The following is a 22717-nucleotide window of genomic DNA, read 5'->3' on the forward strand; positions in this document are numbered from 1 at the left end:
TATGGTCCGTTCTTTCTCTCTCATAAACGAGCTCCAGAAAGAATGTCATAACAAACAAAACACACCGGGTAAAACATTCTATTTTGCTGGTGAAAAATCCTCCGACAGCCATACATGTCACACATAACGCCATGCTTCCCAATCCAACATATTGATACACGAAATCTCCTCGTCCTGCAAAAAGAATAAGAAACCAAGACTGGAACAGCCCAAGAGACCCACATAATAATCTACGCCATCCTAGGCAAAGGTGGAAGGGTATTAGAATCCCACCTCCTCTCACCCTCCATATCAACATCGTCATCGCTATCCTCAGCACTCTCATCCTCTAACGCCTCCCTCCTCTCCATCTCATCCACATCCATCAAGTCGCCATCCTCGTCCTCGTCATCCTCATCTTCACTGCCGATAACAGGTCGCCCTTCATTAACGTCTGGTAGCCCACTGCCCCTCTCCCCCTTGAGCCTCCTTCTAGACCCACTCTTTCCACCTCCTTCCCAGCGATCTAGACGACGCAGCGCCCTACTAAGCATCTTGGCGCGGTAGTAAGATTCCTCGCCGTGGTCGTTGACTTCGCCGCCAAAATCCAAGGGAACGAGACCAGAGGGCATGGGTGGCGGGGTCTTGGTACCGAGTTCGTAGTCGGAGAGTTGGGCGTATTGCGCATGCGATTCTTCGTCTGTATCGTAGCCATCTGCCATGCCTTTGCAGCGGATCCAGCTGCGTATGAAGGGGTTGGCTTTGCGACGGCGTTTTGCGGCGGCGGCGTATTCGATGCGAATTCCGCGGTCGAGGATGACGTCTACGCGCCGTCGTCGGTATTGCTCGACGGCGAGTTGGTGTTGTGTGAGGGGACGGGTTCGTTTGTGCGACGGATCGGAGCCGTTGAGTGGGAGGTAGAAGCCGTGTGGGCCGTTGAAGGTGGGCGCAGATGTAGAGGGGGACTGGCCGTCTTGCGAGGTTGGTGCGTCGAGTTTGGTCTTGAAGCTTCGTGCTGCTGGTGTTCCTCCGGCGCCTATCCCTGATGTGCGGTTGCGGGACCAGTTCCCGCGGCCAGGGCCCTTGGCTGCGGGAGATGAAGCGGGGCCGTCTTCGTTAAGGAGGGTATTTATGCGCATGTTGGGCGTAGCCACCTTCTTCGCTGTATTGTAGACGCTGTTAGGAGGTGATGCTGAGCGGGTTCGGTCGGTGTCTGAGGGGTAATCTCGTTCGATGATGGATTTGGCAAGCTTGCCACGTCCTCGTGCAGAGCCTGTTGACGTTAGAAGAGTACCGCCTCAGGAGTCAAATCTATGAACTTACCATGGGATGGCGACTGTCTGTCACGCCCAGGTGTCGAAGCACCGTCATCGGCGGCTATTGAGAAGACGGGGTTTTGATTGAAGCCTTGAGAAATGTTAGAATTGGTCCGACGTGGGGCGAAACGCATGCTGGTTGGAGTGCTCACCCTTTTTGTTAGTCCGTTTGGGGCCTGTGACGACGGGCGCCATGTCGCTTGCCAATATAGCAGTCCTCTCTTTGCGCTTAATCTCACCAAATGTCTTCTCTTCGACCGAATCGACGTTCTCTAGGGCCTCTTGCTCGGGCGAAAGTATCTCGAAAGGCGGACACTTGATGGGAAACTCGGCTGTAGTCGGGTCGTCGGCGGGTCCCATCTGGCCAGGGCCAAAGGGATTCTTCTCGGCGGCTTCCTTGGTGAAGTCGCTCTCGAGATACCACCACATGAGCCACAGGAAGGCTGTGGCTCTGCTCTTGCTGCTCAGGTTAGAGCGCATGACGAGGTCGAAGAAATCGCGAGGCGGGAAGAAGTGCAACTCCGAGATCTTGGGCGCGTATTGCGACAGGACAAAGATGAGGTTGACGGGATTGGTGCGCGGGATGGAAGCTGCCATGATCTCCTCGATGGTGCTGGGCTGCTCTTGGTCCTCAGTTGCGCCCTTGAGGATGGACTTTAAGCGCGGCGCATCCTGCAGCTGTTTGTAGGCGTTGGGGTCTTGGTGGGCTTGGAGGGAGGGGATGGAGTGGTAGGTCCGTAGCTGGGCGCGCATCTCGGGGAAGACTGTGACGTGTTAGAGGAGAGGTGTCAAGAGTCGCACATGTGGCCTACAGTTGAGGGTGGTGTTCATGCGGCCGACGTTGACGAGCAGACACACCATGGCCATGTTGATGGCAGCCGGGCGCTCGGTCAGAAGCTTGTCCTTGAGGATCTTGCTGCACTTGCTGCTCTTGGCCATGGCATCGAGGTAGATGTCGGCAAAGGTGTGTCCGCTGGTGCTGTCCGACTGCTTGGTGAAGACGCGCTTGTCGTCCTCGAAGACGAGCTTGAGGAAGTCGAACTGGATGTCCTTGCGCCACAGGGGAATGCCATCGTCCTTCTTGAGGTGCTTGATCTTGTTCCCGCTGTAGACGGACGACACGCTCCCGTTGGCATTGCGGCGCGTCGTCGTCGTCGTGGCCGTGTAGTAGGGCCGGGCAGGGTCGTTGTCGTTGGCTGGGCGCGAGGCATCTGGCGCATCGCCGCCCGCTTCGCTCTCGTCGGGGACGGGCGTGTTTGCTTGGGATGCGTCGGGCTTGGAGTCGTCCATTTGGGGGTCTGCGGCCAGAATGTGTCGTAGGCTGTTTCGAGAGTCGGGCTCGTCGGCGCGCAGAGGCAGAGGCTTGTCGTCCATGACTGTGACGCGATCCGGGGATTAGCTCTGGGTGCTCTGTGTCTGGTTCCACTAGTCGTGCCTGTGCTGGTTGCGCTGTGGGATGGGATTGGCCCTATGACGCCTGAGCTCGCGACCTGGCTTGCTATCCCTGTGCCGCCAGACTTGTGTCTCAAACAAGCAAATACGTCAATCGCAAAGGAGGAAGATGCGGCCATGTCCCGAATGCGCCTCGACGCCCAAGCTCAGCCGCTAGCCCCCCGAACCAACGCATGTCGCTCGACGCCATCCCATCACGAACCTCACACGTTTGCAGACAGACTTCATCGCAACGACACAAACACCATGACTTCAAACGTCCTTGCAAGATTCAATTCGTTTTCCATCGGTAGTAGCTAGATACTCTACTTGCATAGCCAACCAGCCGCTCAGATGCCCAATACAAGAATCCTCATCTAGCATGTCCACGCCAAACATGTAACAAAAAAGTAACCAGGATATCTCAGCGAAGGTAGAAACCAAAAACACATCGCAAAAAAGCGCCACGCTAAAGCCAAAGCCAAGCTGCCGCACAAACAATCCGAAGAGGGCGATGGGGTATGCAACACAGAGAAAAAGCAGACACACAACTCCTCGCGAGTCGTTTGTTTGCTTTCCCTGTCCATAAAAACGCCTGGTATCGCTGGGGAAAATATCTCCGTTACAAGACACGCGCAGGAAAAACAAAGGAAGAACCAAACCAAGCCCAAAGTAAAACCAAAGATCCAGTCCGTGGTCCTGAATTAGGAATCCAAAAATTAAACACAAATCTTGGTATACACATCCCTTCATGTATCGTTGTTCGTTGTTCGCCGGCCTAGTCCGAGTCCGAGGCTTGCTTCAACTCAGTCGAATGCCGTTTCTTCTCGTACCATTAGGGGGTTGGGCGTGTTGTTTTGCGAGTACATTCGTGGATCGTATCGTCCATCTCCGCGTTGTTGCGCGTTCGGTCCACCCGAGCCTTTGCGTTGGCCACCCATGCCCATGTTCATGAGGAGCATGCCACTCTCTCGTTTTCGTTGCCGTTGTTCGCGCGCTCCACTCGACTGTACCACTCCATTCAAGCTACCGTAGCCCTCTCCAGAATTGTAAGGTTGATCGTAGGCTGGGGTGTCGTAGCTGGGGCGCATCGGAATGAAGCCTGAGTCGTAGCCACTATATTGACCCTGCTGTTGTTGGTTACTGTATTGCTGCTGTTGCTGTTGCTGATATTGCTGTGGAGGTTGCGGAGGTGGATAGTTGGGAGCGCTGTTTCCTTGGTAGCCTTGAGGCGGTCGATCCATACGCTGCTGGAACGTTGTCTCGTTGTACGCAGGCGTTGGGAGATCAGAAAACATCTGCCTCCTTGGGGATCGAATAGCATCGTCACCTAAATGTGACGTGTTATTCCGAATCTCATGGATCGGAGAGCTGGCTTCGTCAAGAGCAGCACCAAAAATGTCGGTATAATCAGTAAGAAAGAAAGATATCAACGGAGCTGGGATGTTCAGAGTTGGTGCAAACACTATGCCGACGTTTCGCACTGTCATCTTGTTCACTCCCGAGTTGTCCACAATCTCAATCAGGAACGATGCGAGGTGTCGCAACAGCTCGAAGTTGGGCCTAGGGAGTTTGTGTACAAGAACGTTGAAGCTCTGAATCTTCTTGCTACGCTCGTCCATGTCTACGATGTGTTAGCGAACTATCTATTTTCATCAATTTCAAGGCCAAATACTTACCGAGAACCTTGAGGAAATCAAGATGCAGTTCCCGAGTTAGAACAGAGGCCGGTAGTTCCCGCAAGTACAACTTCAGTAACGACGCAACAGCGTGAACATCGTAGTATTGCCCGTCCAGCAGCTTGATATCGCCTTCGTTGTTGAATCGATCGCGTAGGCCCTTGATGACAATGTTCGACCCACTAAGCCTGAAGATGCCTTCTTCGCTAATCGCCTTCTTTGCTCGGAGGTATTCCAAGCACCTGTAAACGACAGCTGGTATCGCCACATTGACTCCATCAGGCTGTGTGAACTCTACAGCTTCCATAAGTGGGATGCCAAAAACACTGCGGCCCGGGGGTAGACGATGTTCCGTGGTTGACTGCAGTGGGGTGCTGATTTGTACTGGCGCAAGGTCGGAAGAACCGCCGCGACCTCTGAAGCCGAATATGCTGCGTTTCTTATCCTTGACTGCCGTGGGTCCCGCCATTAGCTTGCTGCCCCAGCTTTCAGAGTCCTTGATTGGGGTTCCATTGCTGGGTCCAGAGATGGCAGGATAGTGACCTGAGTTGTCTTGGTGGAAGGATGATTCCTTGGGGGAGCCTCGTGAAGCCTTTTCCACCATCATGTCTCGGTGGTTGGGACCGCGAACAGGCGCTTGAGCTTGAACGGCGTCATCATAGCTGAGGCCTTGTAAGCGATCTTGCTCTGCCACATCAGGGCTGTCTCTCCGCTGCGAGCGCGTTGAGTCTTGACTGGCCTGTTGCTTTTGTAGACGTGTGGCAGAGGGGACGCGAATCTCGATTGGTGAAGTTTCATCTGGTATGTCGACGTGCTGCAAAAGCGCCTCAACCCAAGCATCTCGCTCTTCATCGTTCTCTGCACACAGCACATGGCGAACTAAGCTTGTCGAGTCTTTCCGCTTTGGTTCCAAAATGAGGAAGGCATGTCGATATTGATTGTCCTCGGAGTCATCCTTTCGTTGTGGCGATTGGTTTGACTGCTGTTGTGACTGTTTCCCAATTTGTGCATTCTGCAACTTGATCGTTCCCAGATGCGCACCACCTTCGCCCTCGAAGTACCTAAACTCTGAGCCGTCCAGAACGAAGAAACGTGCCTTCCAGCCCCCGAAGTTCTTGCCACGCTTAGTAAGGTAACCGACCTTGCGCTGCGTCCTCTGAACAGACACCGTTGGACCCGGTGTGGGCTCGGGGGCCAGTCTGTCACCAGCTTGTGCGCCAATGACATCAGTGGAAAGATATTCGCACACAATCAAGGCTGTCTTTTCGTTCATAGGGGTTTCTAGAACAGTATCGAAATATTGGTTCAGCGCGACCCTTCGAGCATCAATCTTGGCAGGAGCATGACCCCCGAAAAGACCACGATCTGGGAGTTGTCCCTGGAAATCGCACATGGACCTCAGCTGAGAGTCTAGAGAGGGTAGCGTGGCAATCGTTTTCTCCACACGCCATAGCTGTTTGTTGTCTGAACGAGCGTAGACGGCGAGAATGAAGACAGGGTCCTCCTCCTGTGGTTTAGGAGCTAGCATGCTCATACGTGACGGCCGAAGGCGGGACGAGAAGACCTTGACTTGAATAGAAGGTAGTGCGTTGGGAGGGAGCAAGAGTCCAGGGTACTGATCAGAGACGAGTCCACGATAGACATGCTCTGCATCCGGAACATCGTTCAAGGTAGGGCTACTTGATGGCGATTCTGGACTAGGTTGCGCACCTGGTACTGTCAAGAGGCCTGTAGACGACTCTTTGCGGAGCTGATTAGAATGTTGACTCTGGTTGACTGGAGGTGACTGGTAAGACTGAGGTGTGTTTGGCGGGAGAGGAACTTGTTGCTGTACCGGCCGTCCAGCTGATTGACTGGTGGTAGTTGGCGACATGGGCGGTGATGCTATCGACTGCTTAGGGTTTCTTGGTAATGGTGACCCTAGTGGCCTATCAGTAGGTCTGGGGCTGGAAGGAAGTCCTGGACTCATGAGTGGCGATGCAACACTCCGGTTGGCCATCATAGAACTATCCGAGTTGGCAGGGCTGAGAAGAGCATTTAGAGAGTTGGCAGGTGGGTGACGGGGAGAGAGTGGAAGGCCTGATTGCAGCGCATTGAACTGACGCGGCGAAAGGGGAACCGGGACCGCCTGAGGTTGATCGCCTGCTGGTGTTTCAGATGGCGTCGCTTGTTGTTTGCTCTTGCTTTCGCTTTTCTTCTTCTTCGACTTGCTTCTAGCTTCCTCGTCTTTCGAATACATAGCTTCGCGGACTCGATCATCTTCCTCCCGAGTCTTCCTCCTTCCCCGCAGCTCCACAACAGGTATCTCGTCCACTTCCAATGTATCATCGTAGTCTGAATCAACATCGTCGCCGTGCACAGCTTGGTGGAGATGTGCGCTAGTCGTAATGGGTTTCGAGAGGTTGAGCGGAGCTGGCGGGGCCTTGCGCAGAGGTTGTGGAGTCTTTCTAGGAGGTGATTCGAAACCGTCACCACCAATGACAGGCGTGGCCTGGATCAGCGATATCTGTGGAGGCTGGAGCTGTGAATCACTTGGGACTATCGTCACATCTGAGTTATTCTGGGGAGGCGTAGTCGGCTTCGAGGCCTGTTCTGGAGGTTGAACAGCATCACCGGGCTGCAGCAAGGTGGCGTCGAGGCCGAGACCTTTGCTACCAAGGCTAAGGGGTTGTACGGAATAGTCGGTGGGCGAGTTCACGGCTGACGACAGATTCGATGCGGTAGAATGAGACGGGGAGGTCGCTAATTGCGAGTCTGGTATGAGATGTGGCGCGGGGTGCTCTTGTGTCAAGGGCGATGTCTTGTGCTCCCCGGCTTTGGAGTCGCTGGGCCTAGCGGGCTCGCCAGCTGGCTCACTGAGGGCTGGCGACTGGCTAGTCTCGCGTTCCACGACCGAGTCGAAAGTGTCGGACTTCTGTAGTGAGCCAGGACCTGGTGGTACCTGTTCAGCATACTCCTTGAACTTCCTGCGGTAGCGGTCCTTGTCCTTCAATGCGCGCTCGAGATCTTTCTGCAGCCCAATGATCATGGACCGTTGCTTCTCGACCAGCCGCCAGAGCTGCGCATTGTGACTGGATGTGTTCTGCTTCTCCTTCCACAACGCCAGCATCGCAGCCTCTGGTGAGCCTGCTGTGGCTATCAGAGCGGCCATATCTGGTGGGTTCGCCGTGCTCGTATCTTGCGACGGTCGCGTCGCATGGTTGGCAGGAGGGCGGTTCTGAGAGGCAGTCGAAGATAGCGACGATGCTGCTGAATCTATTGAAGGGTTGCGGACAGGCACCGTCGGTCTCGTCTCAGGTCGGTTCGGCCGCGATGGTGGAGGCATGGTGACGGGTGACGCTGGTGGGGAAATTCCAGCCGAGGACAGCGTGGGTGACGACACCTGCCGGAGTTTTGCATACGCAGACGGCCTCGAAGGCTGCGTGAAATTTGGGGCGGGAAAGTTGGGTGGTGTAGGCGGATGCGCTGGCTTGGTTGGGCGAATGGGCGAGGTATGATGTTGCTCCTCCGCAAGCAATGCGTCAAGCTTCTCGCGCGGACTGCGCGGTTCGTCAAAGCGTGGTGAGTCTTGATAGGACAACTGCTGATATGAGAGCCCGTTATTGCCAGCTGGGTACAGCGGACTCGGGACGGGCTTGCGACGTGCTCGGATTTGGTGTTGCTCGTCCGCAGTGGCCGGCACGTTGTGTGGGCGCGTCGAATCGTCGCGAAGGCTGCGAATACTCTCGACGAGCGACGGCGAGGATAGAGAGTGGGAAGGCGACGACGGCTGGTGCTGAGGGATGTGATGTGCCGCTGGTCTTTCCTGAAGCATATGCATGTCTGTATTCGTCGCCGCCATGTTCAAGTCTCAAACGGGCTAGCCGACGACCGGGATATCTGGTCGACAGTATAGCAGATAGTTAGTGGGGATTAGTGTTTCGGTGACGCTCTGAGTGTCTGGTGAATCCAAAACTGCCACGCTCAGCAGTCTCGTCAGCATCTGGGCGTCCCGCGCAGCTTGAGACAAGTCTCCGTCAGAAGGAGCAGCCGGAACAGAAGAGATTTGGGCTTGTAGACTGGTGGATTCTCATTCGGCGCCATAACCGCCCTTGTAGGAGCCGGGCCAAATTCAAGCCTGGTTCCTGCAGCAGAAGCGAGCCCTGGAGCCCTTTGTCTCCATGATCGCCTCCGTAGGCCTTGATGGCTGCGTCCCCTCACGTTTGAGATATGCCCAAAGCCATTTGCATCCTAGTCGACTACATGCCGGTGTAGGCGCCAAAAGTGTGCTTTGGGCTTCCCATTGGTCTAGCCCTGTGGCTTGCTAGCCGTAATCATCGATGAGCCATCATCCACTGACGGTCTTATGCAGAAACGACATGTCCGCGTGGTCTGCTGTCGCTGGTGCCCGCAGTCAAGCTGACAGAAGCCTGACGAGCCGAATTTTGCAAAATACCCACCCATTGGCTGGAAAGTAGATGATTTGACATACGAGTCTTGAGGGTGTATTGGCTCGACGGCTCAGTAATTTGCGATTCATGGTAGACTCGAAGGTGCATTTCCGCCAGACATCTGGCCGTCAATTGGGTCCACGGGTCGTAATCATGTCTCTGGCGCACGGATAGCGTTCGAGTTCAAGGGCTGGGTCGCTGCAGCGAGAAGGATTCTCCAGGCCGAATCGAGATTAGGCCTGTCGATCAGCTGCCATTGGCCCAATCCCTCGTGGCTGAATCAGCCGCAAGTCATAAACTTTCAAAGACGAACGCTGTCCGTGTGCCATGGTCAGCAAAAGCGCCCAGGTCATCCGCTTTGCACCGCGGCTGGATATTCGAGTATCTCAACAGCAAACACAGTCGCTTGAGACGCTCATCAAAATCGTACGATTCTTACCGACCTGCGATTACATCTGAAACTCATCCGCCGTCAAGCGAAGTGTGCTGCAGGGAGCCGCTGATAGCTCAACGACTAGCCCTTAACAGTCGACGCATGGTGATCACAAGCTGCACCTATGCTGCACGACTAAGCCAAGGGCTAGACTAACAATCCTTCTTTGCGACACTGTATCAGGGGTAACTCGAGTGGAAGAGGCCAAGAAACGGCTTTTGTTTTTCTGTTTCTGCACTAGTACCCGCAACGTGCCGTCAAGATGAAGTGTGACCGAAATCTGGAACGAATATCATCATTTGTACGACTAACGATGCGCGGCGCGAGCAGCTCTTCTTCGCGCCTCGAGCACCGTTCATCTTTCGACAGCATTCACACCCCCAACGTATGCAGGGTCAACCTGAGGCAGACGCGATCCCAGAGAGGTGGCGAGCATGATCCGGGACAGCTGTTTCCACGCGGGTTGCGTCAATCTGCAAGCCCTCCCCATGTCTAATTATACTTCGCATATCAAAGTTCCGAAAGGCAACGCCGAAGTATTGTGATCTTCACCACTGTACTTCCGCACTTTGCTTCCTTGCGGAAAACAAACCATCCAAGCTTAGGTAGATTGACACCGATTCTGGGTAGAGGCAAACATAGACTTTTCTACCATGCTCACACACAGAAGTGGTTGATGAATCCTGTCTTTGCTACAAACAGTAATCGCCTTTGGCGGTATCAATGCATATGCATGCATGTGAGAGCTTCCGTTCGGCTTGCAAGCTCCCGTCCGACCGCTTCGTTACCGCCCAGGCCTACAGTTCCCGCCGTCAAACGTGGAGGAAAATAGGCCGGTTGGAGAGACATTGCCAAGCTGGACGTCAATAACGCCTATCGGAACTTAGAGATTGTCTGCGCCATAGAGCAGATGCTGCTTGGGTATCCTAGCATGACTAACCCTTGCATGGCGGGTAAACGTCCATGATAACTCCCTCAAAACGTTTCGGCTTCCGCCCAGCGCGGAAGCACGTCCGCCCGCTTTCAGACACTGCTTTCAAGGTCGTCAAGAAAGTGTCGAGATTCGATTCGGTCTTTGTATGAGCAACGAATCTTTGTCTGGCATGACGTACCCGGTCTTCGTGACATTCATTCCAATGTGCGGGCAGGAAAGGTACGCTGACTAAATGGTAACTAAGTGGTTGGTCGATGTAGAGTACACCGTGCATAAGCTGGATTAGAGTTTCTGAGTAGATATTAGCAGTATATCCTTCCGAATACAGAAGCTGGTTTGATTGACTACTCGCTTTTTGGTAGGTATGCTATTTCGACACCAACGGTGCACAGTCGCCATGCTTGCAAAACAAGGTAATATGTTGAGCAGACATATAATGCCGTTATCGCAGCATTGGGCCCCAGGTCCATGGCCACTATGTCTGCAAGGAAGCCCACAATCTGCATGGTTATAAAAATCGTGATGACTAGTTAGATGCCATAGACTAGATCAGGAGGAAGCATCTGATTTTGGGTTTATGTTGTGACATGAATGAGACTGCCAATGTCCTGATGTTCCGCACCGGCCTTGACAGCACCATGACGGATACTGTGGCCTACGACTAGCCGGTATTCCAGGGCAACAGGCCTTACCCCAGAGTTCTACATTCTTGTTCTACTGTTCGAGCTTCAAGGCAGATTACTGTGTAAGCTCTTATGGTATATCCTCAACAGTAGGTACAGTCTATCAAAAACCAGCTCCTTCGTGGACATCACTTTCGATTAACATGTTTGTCAGTCTTCTGCTTGCTACTGTCATTACTCCAAACATGTTTCGAAGAATTTTGAACCAAGGCAAGGGGCTTTGTAGATTGCAAATTCTGAACGATGAATGACAGCCTAGTTCTGCGAGAGATTTCCCATGGCCAGTCCTTATAGATGTTTATCGTCGAAACATGGTCCCGCTCTCTGTGTGGAGATCAAGATGTACCCTATGGTAACTAGAGTAATGTTGAGTCGTTAACGTGCTGTATATTCTCTTCAAACGTGTATCGTGGACAACATTTTATGCCCGCATACTGTACAATATTATACACTCGTATGTATGCTTCCTTCCACCTTACAATCCCACTCTTCCTGTACCGCCTCGTTCCATCTTGTTCAACCGTCGTGCAGTTGCAATCTATGACCATTAGCCCATATGCCCACCACAATCGTAGCCCCGCCACTAGGATTGAACGTACCTGTGTCCTTGTTCTCTGACCCCTCACAGGCAAACCCATAGCATGCCTTCTTCCACGATATGTGCCCATATCCCTCAATCTCCGAATATCGTCCTGCACCTGCCGCCGCAAATCGTTCTCAATCTTCATGTTCGCCAGCTCGGCCGTTAGATCCATGACTGTCGCATTTTTCAGACTGCCGACTTTCGCCCACGGGTGGATGTAGAATTTCGCCATGATGCGCTGCGAGACCGAGGGCCCGATGCCGAAGAAGGATTCGAGGGACCGCTTGACGAGCGTCGCTTCCGTGAAGCTGAAGCCGTTGATGAACACCTGAAACCGTCAGTGAGTTACACGCGAGAAGAATTAGGCGGTCTAGTAGCGTACCATGGCGGATCAGCGTTCCGACGGCGAGTTCGCGTGTTGGAGTGTCAATTGTCTTGTCTGATCTCGAATCTCCAGACTTCCGTTTCTCACTAACCCCAACAAGTGCTAGTGCGACGGTGCGGGCAGTCCAGCTCTCTACCTAGGTAAAACGCAACGTTTCAACACCTCTCCACCATTGCACTCAAGCAGGGGGCTCTCCAAACTATTTAACTCTGTGACTTCCCTTGGTTGTTTCCCAACACAATCAGGCATCATGGCTACTTTCCAACGAGCCGTCATTTCGCTCCTCTTGATCCTCTCGATCACCTTTGTCTTCTTTGCTCAGAGCACTGAGGCTGCTAAGGGACCCAAGATCACCCACAAGGTGCGCATAGCTCACAATTGACATGTGGTCGGTCTTGCTAACTTCCACAGGTGTACTTCGACATCACCCATGGTGATGAAGAGCTAGGCCGCATCACCATTGGCCTTTACGGCAAGACTGTCCCCAAGACCGCCGAGAACTTCCGGTACGACCCCGTACAAACTTGTGTACAGCTTCGGGATCTAACAAATGTGATAGCGCTCTGGCTACCGGCGAGAAGGGCTTCGGTTACGAGGGCTCTACTTTCCACCGCGTTATCAGCAACTTCATGATCCAGGGTGGTGGTAAGTACAATTCTTAGTACATCTCTAAGGGATTTGCAATGCTAACTCTGTTTTAGACTTCACCAAGGGTATGTTAAGATGAATCGAGCCCCGCAATCCACACACTGACAACGATTAGGTGATGGCACTGGTGGAAAGAGTATCTATGGGGCTAAGTTCCCCGATGAGAACTTCAAGCTCAAGCACACCCGCAAGGGTCTTCTCAGCATGGCCAACAGCGGAAAGGTAAGAGACACAATGTATGAACTGCACTTGAAACATGCACTGACCGTACATGGATGATCTAGGACACCAACGGCTCTCAGTTCTTCATCACCACCGTCGTCACCAGCTGGCTCGATGGCCGCCACGTCGTTTTCGGAGAGGTCCTCGAGGGCTACGATGTTGTGGAGAAGATTGAGAACGTGAAGAAGGGACCTGGAGACAAGCCGGCCCAGACCGTCAAGATCGCCAAGAGCGGAGAGCTCGAGGTGCCAGAGGAAGGTATTCACGCGGAACTCTAGACATCAGTACGCATTCTTTGCTATTGGGTCGACCCCTCAGGTTGGAGAGCTGCTGATAGTTGTGCCCTTTCTTCAAGATCTATACGGAGCTGCTGAACCTGCCATTCCTGGCGACGAACTCGATATCACTGCAGCAACACCATCCAAAGAGGATATCGTCAACATTGCTGAGGTCACCCAGGCCTCTACCACCAAGCCCAAGCTCCCTGGTATGGCCGTTGCCACTGGTTCCGCTGATGGACTGTCAATGGGCCAGAAGTTTTTCTTTGTTGGGGCTATCGTCGCAATCTGTGTGCTTTTCTTGAAGTCGCGAAATGGTGGGCAAAGTAACATTGTGGGTGGGCTCAAGGAGAAGAGCATGGCCTAGATAACGATGAAATGCAGAAACGTTCATTTAGTAGACTGTGATTGCGCTACATGATGAACATAAGGATAAAGGATGAATGAAGTCATTGCACCATACTACCACGACTAGAGGCACGCATCAACCCCTGTCTTGCTGGCCTGTAAAAGTGCGAGGCTGCGAATTCCTCCAGGGTATGTTAACAAAGCGTATTAGTGCAACACAGACTCTTTCCTCCTAGTGCCAACGCTCCAATACGTCAAGGCGCTAGCTAGGGTGAAGAGGGAGGATACGGAGTACTTGTAGTCCCTGCATTACCCACGGACAATGATGTATTACGGTCCAGGCACATGGTGGCTAGTAAAAACGAAAGTATTCTGTTGGGTTATCAGGACGCATGGCACTGTTGCACAAACTGGCCTGGAACCTGCACAAGAGCCAGGCAAAGCCGCCACTACATCCACCGAGGCCATGTCACAGTGCATGTCGCATGAAAAGCAAGCCGGCTGCAGCACACGACAGGATCCATATGTGACGTTCACCGCTCCCCACTCGCCACAGCTTGAGAACTCTGAGAGGGAGCGCTAGCGCCACACAGGGTCTAGTGCGGGAAGGGTTCTCCGACACGCTTTTTTAACTTACCTGCTGCGTTCTCCCTCTTCCCTAACCACCCACCCTCAAAACTATTCTGTGTGTATTACACAACCCTACAAGCACATTTTCTGTGAAGTCCTTTCTTTTGGTCTTCACTTCTTTACTTCTCGTTTTCCAGGACAGAGGCGTTCCCTTCTTTCCTGACAGAACGAGTCTCAGGCACCCGCCTGCGAGTTACGAGTTTCGTCACTTAGACCTGCTTTCTTTCGTCTGTCGCTCACCGCCGAGCCAGCCGAAGCCAGTAAAACAGTAATTTGCGACTTGCATATTGCCCTCGTCTTATATACACAACCACACCTTCAGCCTACTCAACTCAACCACGCCCATCATGGCTGACCAACTCGACATGGGTCGTCTCAACATAAATGAGTCCCAGCACAACAACCAGAACGGCTTCAACGGCGAGCGTTCTGCCTACATCCCTCCCCACCTTCGCGGTCGTCCCCAGGGCGGCCCTGCACCTATGGACGGCCCGCCCCCGATGATGAACGGCGGCGGCGGTCTCGGTGGCAGCGCTTGGGGACCAGGAGGGTCAGTCAATACCCAAGACACAAAACAGGAAGGTATGCTAACGGGTGACAGTCAGGGTCCTCCCCCTCAGATGAACGGCGGCGGTGGTGCCGGTGGCTGGGCCAACGCACCCAACTTCACTCCCCGCGGTCGCGACGGTCCCCCAGGTGGTGGATGGGGCGGTGCCCCTCGCGGCAACTTTGACCCCAACGCTTACGGCAAGCCTGGTGGTGGCGGCTCTGGAGGTGCTCGCGGATCTGGTGACGGTGCCTGGAAGGACGGCAAGCACGTCCCTGGCCCGCCCAACCAGCGTCTTGAGCGCGATCTCTTTGGCATGCCCAACGACCCCTCCAAGCAGCACACCGGTATCAACTTCGAGAAGTACGATGACATCCCCGTTGAGGCCTCTGGTCAGGGTGTTCCCGAACCCGTCACACGTTTCACAAACCCGCCTCTCGACGACCACCTGCTAAGCAACATCGAGCTCTCCGGATACAAGGTCCCCACACCAGTCCAGAAGTACTCCATCCCTATCGTCATGGGTGGCCGTGATCTCATGGCTTGTGCCCAGACCGGTTCCGGAAAGACTGGTGGTTTCCTCTTCCCTATTCTTGCCCAGGCTTTCAAGAACGGTCCTTCTCCTCCTCCCGCAACGGCTCAGGGTGGCTATGGACGTCAACGCAAGGCTTACCCCACCTCGCTTGTCCTTGCTCCTACCCGTGAGTTGGTCTCCCAAATTTTCGACGAGGCCCGCAAGTTCGCCTACCGCTCGTGGGTCCGCCCTTGTGTCGTTTACGGTGGTGCCGACATTGGTTCCCAGCTTCGCCAGATCGAGCGCGGCTGTGATCTTCTCGTCGCTACTCCTGGTCGTCTGGTCGACTTGATCGAGCGCGGCCGTATCTCCCTCGCTAGCATCAAGTACCTGGTTCTTGACGAGGCTGACCGCATGTTGGACATGGGTTTCGAGCCTCAAATTCGCCGCATTGTTGAGGGCGAGGACATGCCTCCTACCGCTGCCCGCCAGACACTCATGTTCTCGGCCACTTTCCCCCGCGACATTCAGATGCTTGCCCGCGACTTCTTGAAGGACTACATCTTCCTTTCGGTCGGTCGTGTCGGTTCTACTTCTGAGAACATTACCCAGAAGATTGAGTACGTCGAGGACGTTGACAAGCGTTCTGTCCTCCTGGATATCCTTCACACTCATGGTGCTGGTCTTACCTTGATCTTCGTTGAGACCAAGCGTATGGCCGACTCCTTGTCGGACTTCCTTATCAACCAAGGCTTCCCCGCCACCTCCATTCACGGCGACCGTACTCAGCGCGAGCGTGAGAAGGCTCTGGAGATGTTCCGAAACGGACGTTGCCCCATCCTTGTCGCTACTGCTGTAGCTGCCCGAGGTCTCGATATCCCCAATGTGACCCACGTCGTCAACTATGACCTGCCCACCGATATTGACGATTACGTTCACCGTATCGGTCGTACTGGACGTGCGGGAAACACTGGTATTGCCACTGCTTTCTTCAACCGCGGCAACCGCGGAGTCGTACGCGATCTCCTTGACCTGTTGAAGGAGGCCAACCAGGAAGTCCCTGGATTCCTCGAGTCCATTGCCCGCGAAGGCTCCGGCTTCGGTGGAGGCCGTGGTGGACGCGGAGGCGGCCGTGGCCGTGGCAACGCTGCTACCCGTGACGTTCGTCGTATGGGCGGCGGTGGTGGTTTCGGTGGTGGCGGTCAGTGGGGTGGTGCTCCTCAAGGCGGCTACGGAGGTGGTTACGGCGGCGCTCCCGGCGGCGGCTACGCTCCTCCAGCTCCTGGTGGCTACTCTGGCGGCGGTGGTGGCTTTGGTGGAGGCTACGGCAACCCATCCGGCCCTGGCGGCAACTCCTGGTGGTAAACGTGCATCGCACCGCTTCACGATGTAGCCAGCCCGGGATACATTTTCTTCTCTACGATACCCTGGGCCTTCGTGTCGCTGCTACCGATGGCTTGCTTTCGATTTTCTTTACTCTCGAATGTTTTCTGCGACTCCTTCCCGGTTACCGCGGATCGATGCGGAAATCAGGAATCTCATACCCCAACCAGCATATAGACAGCGACTGTTTTTTTGCGGATCTGCCTGTTTTTCGAGCTCTTCTCGCATACGATACCCTTCGACGCACATTTGTCGAGCTCGAACATAGATGGCAGGACTCTCGTCTTTCCCGGAAAGGCATGCATTACGAACATTTCACGACTTCGCTCTTCTGCAAGCATGCTGCTTGGGGAGCCATAGATTCTCGCTTTCCGAGTCGTCCACACGCGGATGACCTCTGAGCATTTCCTTATTTTACGACAAAAGCGATTCCTTTTTCCCGGTCATACCCCTCGGCGACAACGCCTTTCTCGTCGTCCTTGCGTCGCTCAGTCTCTCCACACGCGGAGAGTAGCAGCATGACCTTGTTTTGGACGACGAAAAAGTTTCCTGCATAGATGGCGTTCATGAAGGTCTATCCACGACCCAACCTTTGTACGAAGGAAGATACCCCGGTTCTTTGTGGTAACCATCATGGTGGCTGTCTTTCCAAGGCCTGCTCGGCGGTGGGATTTAAAAGCTCTTTCTGGTTTGCAGGCACATGTGCGGACCTGACCCAGTGACTTGGGTGGAAGGAATCTGATAAAAGTATAGTTTCCAGCAGATGATTAGTTACATAGACTAGTGCGGGCTGCCAACATGCGTAGCCTGTACAATGCATGCGATTTCATACTTGCAACTCTATCCTCTATTTGCTGTGATGTTGAAGATGGTAGCTCTAGGCTGGCGAGTATCATGCGATTCACATGATGTGGCCTAGTCATTTTCAGCCATTTATCTCAACTTTCGTCCATCGCCCAAGACATTGCACCCCATACAAGAGAAAAATCGAACAGGTGAAGGTAACAAGCTCTACCTTACAGATTACATTAGCTCCTAACAATAGAGATTATATAGCCTAACAGCATTGTAGACTTCTAGATTCTCTATAAATATTCATATAGCTGCAATACAATTCGTTGTAGTAGGAAGAAGTACTCTGCTCTAATGAGATGTTTGGTTTCTCCCCTTGACGTAGTGTTGCAAAATGCTTCAGGATCTATGCTGGTATTGGCAACTCGGGGCCGAGAGACGATTTTGGCCTCGCTAGGCGGTGGCTCTTTCTCCAGTCATTACCATTCTTGCAAGACGACTGACACTGTCGTTCTTGCCTTACGAAGCAGGTGCCGTCAATATCACTTCCTCACGCATCTGCTTGTATCCAAGGCTCTCTTTGGTCATCAACGTCGTCTTGCCCACGCCACCAGCCAACCACTCTATTCCTCGTGCACGCACTCATCGGATATCAGCATAATTAGCACCGAATCCGTCTTGTTCCGCAGACTCGAAAAGTGTGGCTGAAGCTATCTTGTCACACTACAATGCCAGACCGCCTAGCAAGCCACCCATCACTCCAAAAGACACGCGACAATCTCGCGAAATGGGGAAACTATTGCCGCGCACAGTTCATAGACTGGACTGCAGAAGCGAGAGAAGAGTTTGAAGCAGACATAAATCGGACCAAGCCGTGGAATACCAGTTTGTAGGATTGCCTGAATCCCCTGCCACTATGTAAGTTCTTCTCATTTGTCGAAGTGAGGATGGGATTGACGAGTATGGTAGGTCTTGTCACTTTCTTCTGTCCTTGCGTCACCTGCGCAAAGACATGGCATCGTCTTCATTACAACGGCGATATGAGTGGGTATGAGATTGTCAATGTACCGGTAAGTATTCTCTCTTCTCTACGCCTAGCTTCTATACCACAATCCGATTCAATCCACCTCACTGCCCATTTCCTGACTAACAGAACAAAACACAAACAGTGCATAGCCTACGGCTACTCGGTCTTCTGCTGTACCCCACTCGCCCACCAATTCCTCGTCTGTATCCCAAACGCATGGCAAACGTTCCGCATTCGCAGAATAGGCGATCTAGGTGGGACCTGTGCTGCAGATTGTGCAAAGACCTGGTTGTGCCCTTGCTGTTCGTTAATTCAAAACGAGAAAGAATCGAAGCTTCTGATCGAAGGGCGTAGAACAGGGTTTTGGGGTGGCGATGGCGCTGGCGCTGGCGCTGGCGCAGAGGATGTCATTGTACAGCAACCGACCGGGGGTCTGGGCGAGGAGATGGTCATGTCAACGATCGCGCAAGCTGTAGGTGTGAAATGTGCAATGGTTGAACTTCCGGTGACCATGGAAGGCGTCGATGGGCAGCTGGCCGGATCCGAGGCAGATTCTGGATTAGAGAATACGGACGACACGACTAAAACACAACCACATACAGATGAGATCGCTGATCCAAGCACTCTGTCTGACCCGATCACGTCGGAAGGAACCCTCAACAACGAAACTTCTACTTCGCCTATCATGGTCTGCTCAGTAGCAACGACAACTATATTCGAGCCCCCCACGCCTCCCACCGAATCGATTACGACTTCCCAGCACTTCGAAATAGCACCTACTCAGGAAATTCTTTCTTACGCCCCTAGCCACTCAGAAAGAAGGAAGAAGAAATGGAATTCGGATACGACAGGCCAGCGTGTCCGCCGTAAGAGTGAAAGAGTAGTTCCAAATCATTTGGATTGCTTCGTGCCGTACATGAAGTTTTTGGAGTAAGTTTGTCTACCTTGGCTCACCCAGAGACGCGAATTGAATGTGAAGAGAACGGAAGGGCTGAGTAGCGGGAAGAGATGGATGGTGGCATTGTTCTTCTTCTTCTTATTGTCCTAGGGTTCTTTTTTTTTGTGTGTGTTCCTGTTTCACGCGCCTCACGATTAGGTCGTTATCGAGGTTCCTAATTTATTGCTATAATTCATGTCTGTCTTCAATTAGGCTCCCTCTTCCAATCCCGTGACCATCCCTTGACTGTCTATTCGAGCATGACCAGAAAAGTGCAACAGTAAAAGATACATCGTAATCATTATTTCATGACTCATTATACACGTTACGTATACGCTAGATACAACACACTTCACTCGAGAGGGCACAACCTCTCCACATCAGCACATCAAGTGACAGGAAAGCCAAGATAGTAAAGGTCTGTAAAACTTACAGCCCACTCAGTCCATCCAACAACGCCGTCAGCCCACCAACACCCAATAGGGCGCCCGCCGCCGCCTTCCTTCCTGTATGACTCTTCTTTCCATACTTATCTCTCTCCCTTTCCCGCTCTTTCTCATACATTCTACTCCTCGACTTTGACCTACGTCGTCTAGGACGTTCGAGTTCAGACTCAGATGTCGTGAAGTCATCGTCGTACCGTCGGTTGCTTGGACGCATGTAGGATTGGCGGAGAGGAGACGCTTGTATGGGGTAATTCTGGTTTTGAGGCTGTGAATGTGAGGGTAAAGGTGGGTTTGTGAAAGGGGCATTGGCCGGTGGTGGTGGTGGGAAGTATTGAGGTGTTGCTGTTGTGTTCATCATTTGTGGTGGGTAGCCATTGGTTTGTGGTGGGTATTGAGGCAGCCGTGAAGACTGAGGAAGTGGCGGTTGCTGAGGGGCGTACTGATTTGGCATTGGTATCTGGAGGTTTGGAGTCCGAGAGTTGACGTTTGACTGGGTTGGTGGTGGTGGAATGAGCCCGGGTCCAGGCATTGAGAGTGATCGATCTAGTGGGGGTGGCCCAGGTGGTGGCGGGAGGTGGTTTGAGGTGTTCGAGCGGTCAAGCGGGGGGTGTGTGCTCCGAGGCACTGGTGTTCGGTTCCGATCGAATGCGCCTCCTTTCAGAATACCATGTGGCGGCGGGGGACGATTGAAAGACGATCTCCTAACTTGTGGCTGCTGAGGTGGAGTAGGTGCTGCTGCCTTTCGGTATATGTCAACTGTCCGTTCGACAAGACGCTTGACCTGTTCGAACTGTAGTGGCCGTTCGATACAGAAACATGTTTCGCCCCTTATCCTCCTGTTGTCCTTCCGCTCCTTTTGGTAAGATGTATATCTGAAACCCGCCTCTCTGATTGCTTCCTTGCATACCCAACTCGCCATAATCTCAGTCCAGCTGCTACGCTCCAAATACGCCAGAGAGTATGCCTGGTCAGTGTTTGAGCTGACCATTTTAGCATCAACAAATCGCCAGTAGTATTTACGCGTACACAACTTCCACGGAATTTCTAGATCGGCTTCGCTGTCTTCCTCTTTGGCTTCTACCGCGGCGGCTGCCTCGACCGGCAAACTTCCCAAACTCGATCGGGGTGATGCAGTTGGGTACTGTTCATTGGTAGCTGGTGGCATACTTGTTCGTGACGTACGTGGTGTAGCGATGGGTGTTGGCGGCGTGGTGGGACCGTACTGCTTTTCCTGTGGCGGACTAGGCGTGCCATTGACCTCAGTAAATAGTGGCTGTATGCTTCCTGACCTGTGCGTTCGGCGAGCACCGTCGCCTGACAGCTTTGACGTGTGACTTTCCTCTTCGCTATCAGATTCCACAGTGGCTTGTTGAGTTTCCCATCTTTGCCTCTGCCTTTCGCGCTCTTCGTCTTGTAAGCGGCGTTCAAATAGAGGGAGGCTCGTCCATCGCTGCAACAAGTGTTCGACACGTGAAGCCGATGCAGTCAGAACTGCTGGTAATCCGTTCGCTTCAGTATATATTGATGTGTCGAGACTTGTCAAATCTTCATCCTGATACGAACGTAGGGTAGATGACCTAGGGGTTTCGCCCCGCCCAGTGATGACCAAACTCTGAGAACTGTCTCCTTCCATCAACAACAGGCGCGCATCAGATTGAGATAAATTTTCGTAGAGGTTCGAGGCTGATAAAATTGACAATTGTTGTTGAACAATCAACGTTTCCAGTTGGATCCTTTCACTATCAACAAGTTTGGCGGCTTGTTGTGGAGATACCGTAGGACGTACTCTATGGCGCTGTTAGCGTACTCCATGGAAGGAATCTGAGCCATGCGTAGCAGCCTGAATGAAGGCTAGATGCCTTATAGGGGACGGAACTAACTTTGACCACATTATAGTCTGCGCTGCGTAGAGCGTCTGTAGCAGGACAGAGAGCGTCATGCTCAGGGCCTCCAGGTGAGCAGTGATATAGTCCAAGCTAGCCTTGGTTGAAGGATCTAACTGAGACCGAATTTTTTGAGTAGAGCGGGAAATGTCTCTTTGATCGTGATGCTTCTCATCCTCGGTTGATGAAGTCGATTCAAAGCTGGTAAGTAATGTTTGGGCTTGATCGATGACGTCGTCCAGAGTATCGATAGCCTATGTCTACAATCAGCGAGGAACGACAGAGCTTTGTCAAGTAATGTAATGACATATGTTTCGGATCTCTTGCGTCTCAAGTGCCTCAATCGCACAAAACGAATTCGCAGCGACCTCAAAATCTTTATCTCATGAACTTCATTCACGACCCCCCATCGTTGTGTCGTTCATAAATCCACGGCGATCGTCTTTACGTACCTCAGGTGATGGTAGACGATCATCTTCTTTGATAATAGTCCCCAACTGCTTCAGTATTGCAGCAAATCCATTTATGCTATTCGCAACGCCAACTAAATCTTTCGCTGACCCAGGTGACTCAGCAGCAATACCGTAGAGTTTCAGCGCGAGAGCTGAGCTTCTCGAAACCACCGGTAGAATATCTGCTAACACCGCCATCTCTCTCTCCTTGAGAATTCGATTCCTAGATGGAAAAAAAGTGGCGAAATGAGCGGTGTGGAGAAATAGAGTCTTGGGGAAGAAGCACCCGAACCGAACAGAGTCGAAATCCTTCGATATGTGTTCCAAACTAACTAACCCTAGAGTTGTGTGAGGTCATAGTGTAGGAATTAATGCAGGGCTCTCATTGACCGACGACTAAATCGGGCGGAGATCACGGCTTGGTGATTGGCCAAGACCACGGCTGAAGGCAGGCAAGCACGCGAACCGTTCAACTCATGCAGGAGCGGCCACAAGGCTCCGCGAAGACCGGTACATCGTAAGCTGCAAGGCAGAGGCTGTGCGCCCTCTTCAGTGTTTCTGACAGATGGCTACATCTGCACAGGAAGCCTCAAAGGATTTTCGCCCGCATCTGAAACTCGACGACTTGCCGAAGCCCTCTGTTCCAATGCATCTGTCCAAATTCTCATCCCGAAGTATCCGCGGGCAGAATCTTCGAGCGTTGCGCGTCAACAGTTGACTAGAGGCGCGCCAATGGTGTGGCACAGGATGACGCCGG

The 22717-nt window shown here is 52.9% G+C and overlaps 5 protein-coding genes across 5 annotated transcripts; 2 read left to right on the forward strand and 3 right to left on the reverse strand.

The window, feature by feature from the left end:
• Positions 1 to 230: 230 nt before the first annotated feature.
• Positions 231 to 2669, reverse strand: J4E82_003239 (uncharacterized protein; the record flags this gene model as incomplete). The annotated part of the gene is made up of 4 exons (XM_051729528.1): positions 231 to 1252; positions 1303 to 1386; positions 1448 to 2059; positions 2108 to 2669. 4 exons carry the CDS (start codon positions 2667 to 2669, stop codon positions 231 to 233), a joined length of 2280 nt encoding a protein of 759 aa, XP_051590562.1.
• Positions 2670 to 3532: 863 nt separating this feature from the next.
• J4E82_003240 (uncharacterized protein) lies at positions 3533 to 8246 on the reverse strand (the record flags this gene model as incomplete). Its single annotated transcript, XM_051729529.1, has 2 exons — positions 3533 to 4350; positions 4406 to 8246. 2 exons carry the CDS (start codon positions 8244 to 8246, stop codon positions 3533 to 3535), a joined length of 4659 nt encoding a protein of 1552 aa, XP_051590563.1.
• Positions 8247 to 12103: 3857 nt separating this feature from the next.
• Positions 12104 to 13368, forward strand: CPR2 (Peptidyl-prolyl cis-trans isomerase B; the record flags this gene model as incomplete). Its single annotated transcript, XM_051729530.1, has 7 exons — positions 12104 to 12214; positions 12265 to 12359; positions 12413 to 12498; positions 12555 to 12566; positions 12617 to 12723; positions 12786 to 12981; positions 13079 to 13368. The coding sequence occupies 7 exons, from the start codon at positions 12104 to 12106 to the stop codon at positions 13366 to 13368; spliced, it is 897 nt and encodes a 298-aa protein (XP_051590564.1).
• A 958-nt stretch (positions 13369 to 14326) lies between these two features.
• Positions 14327 to 16405, forward strand: DED1 (DEAD-box ATP-dependent RNA helicase; the record flags this gene model as incomplete). Its single annotated transcript, XM_051729531.1, has 2 exons — positions 14327 to 14529; positions 14581 to 16405. 2 exons carry the CDS (start codon positions 14327 to 14329, stop codon positions 16403 to 16405), a joined length of 2028 nt encoding a protein of 675 aa, XP_051590565.1.
• A 3203-nt stretch (positions 16406 to 19608) lies between these two features.
• Positions 19609 to 22158, reverse strand: J4E82_003243 (uncharacterized protein; the record flags this gene model as incomplete). Its single annotated transcript, XM_051729532.1, has 3 exons — positions 19609 to 21412; positions 21506 to 21762; positions 21961 to 22158. 3 exons carry the CDS (start codon positions 22156 to 22158, stop codon positions 19609 to 19611), a joined length of 2259 nt encoding a protein of 752 aa, XP_051590566.1.
• Between the last annotated feature and the right edge of the window lie 559 nt (positions 22159 to 22717).

The sequence above is a fragment of the Alternaria postmessia genome (genome assembly GCF_024291825.1).
Source record: "Alternaria postmessia strain BMP 2775 chromosome Unknown scaffold_14, whole genome shotgun sequence".
NCBI classification, from domain to species: domain Eukaryota; kingdom Fungi; phylum Ascomycota; class Dothideomycetes; order Pleosporales; family Pleosporaceae; genus Alternaria; species Alternaria postmessia.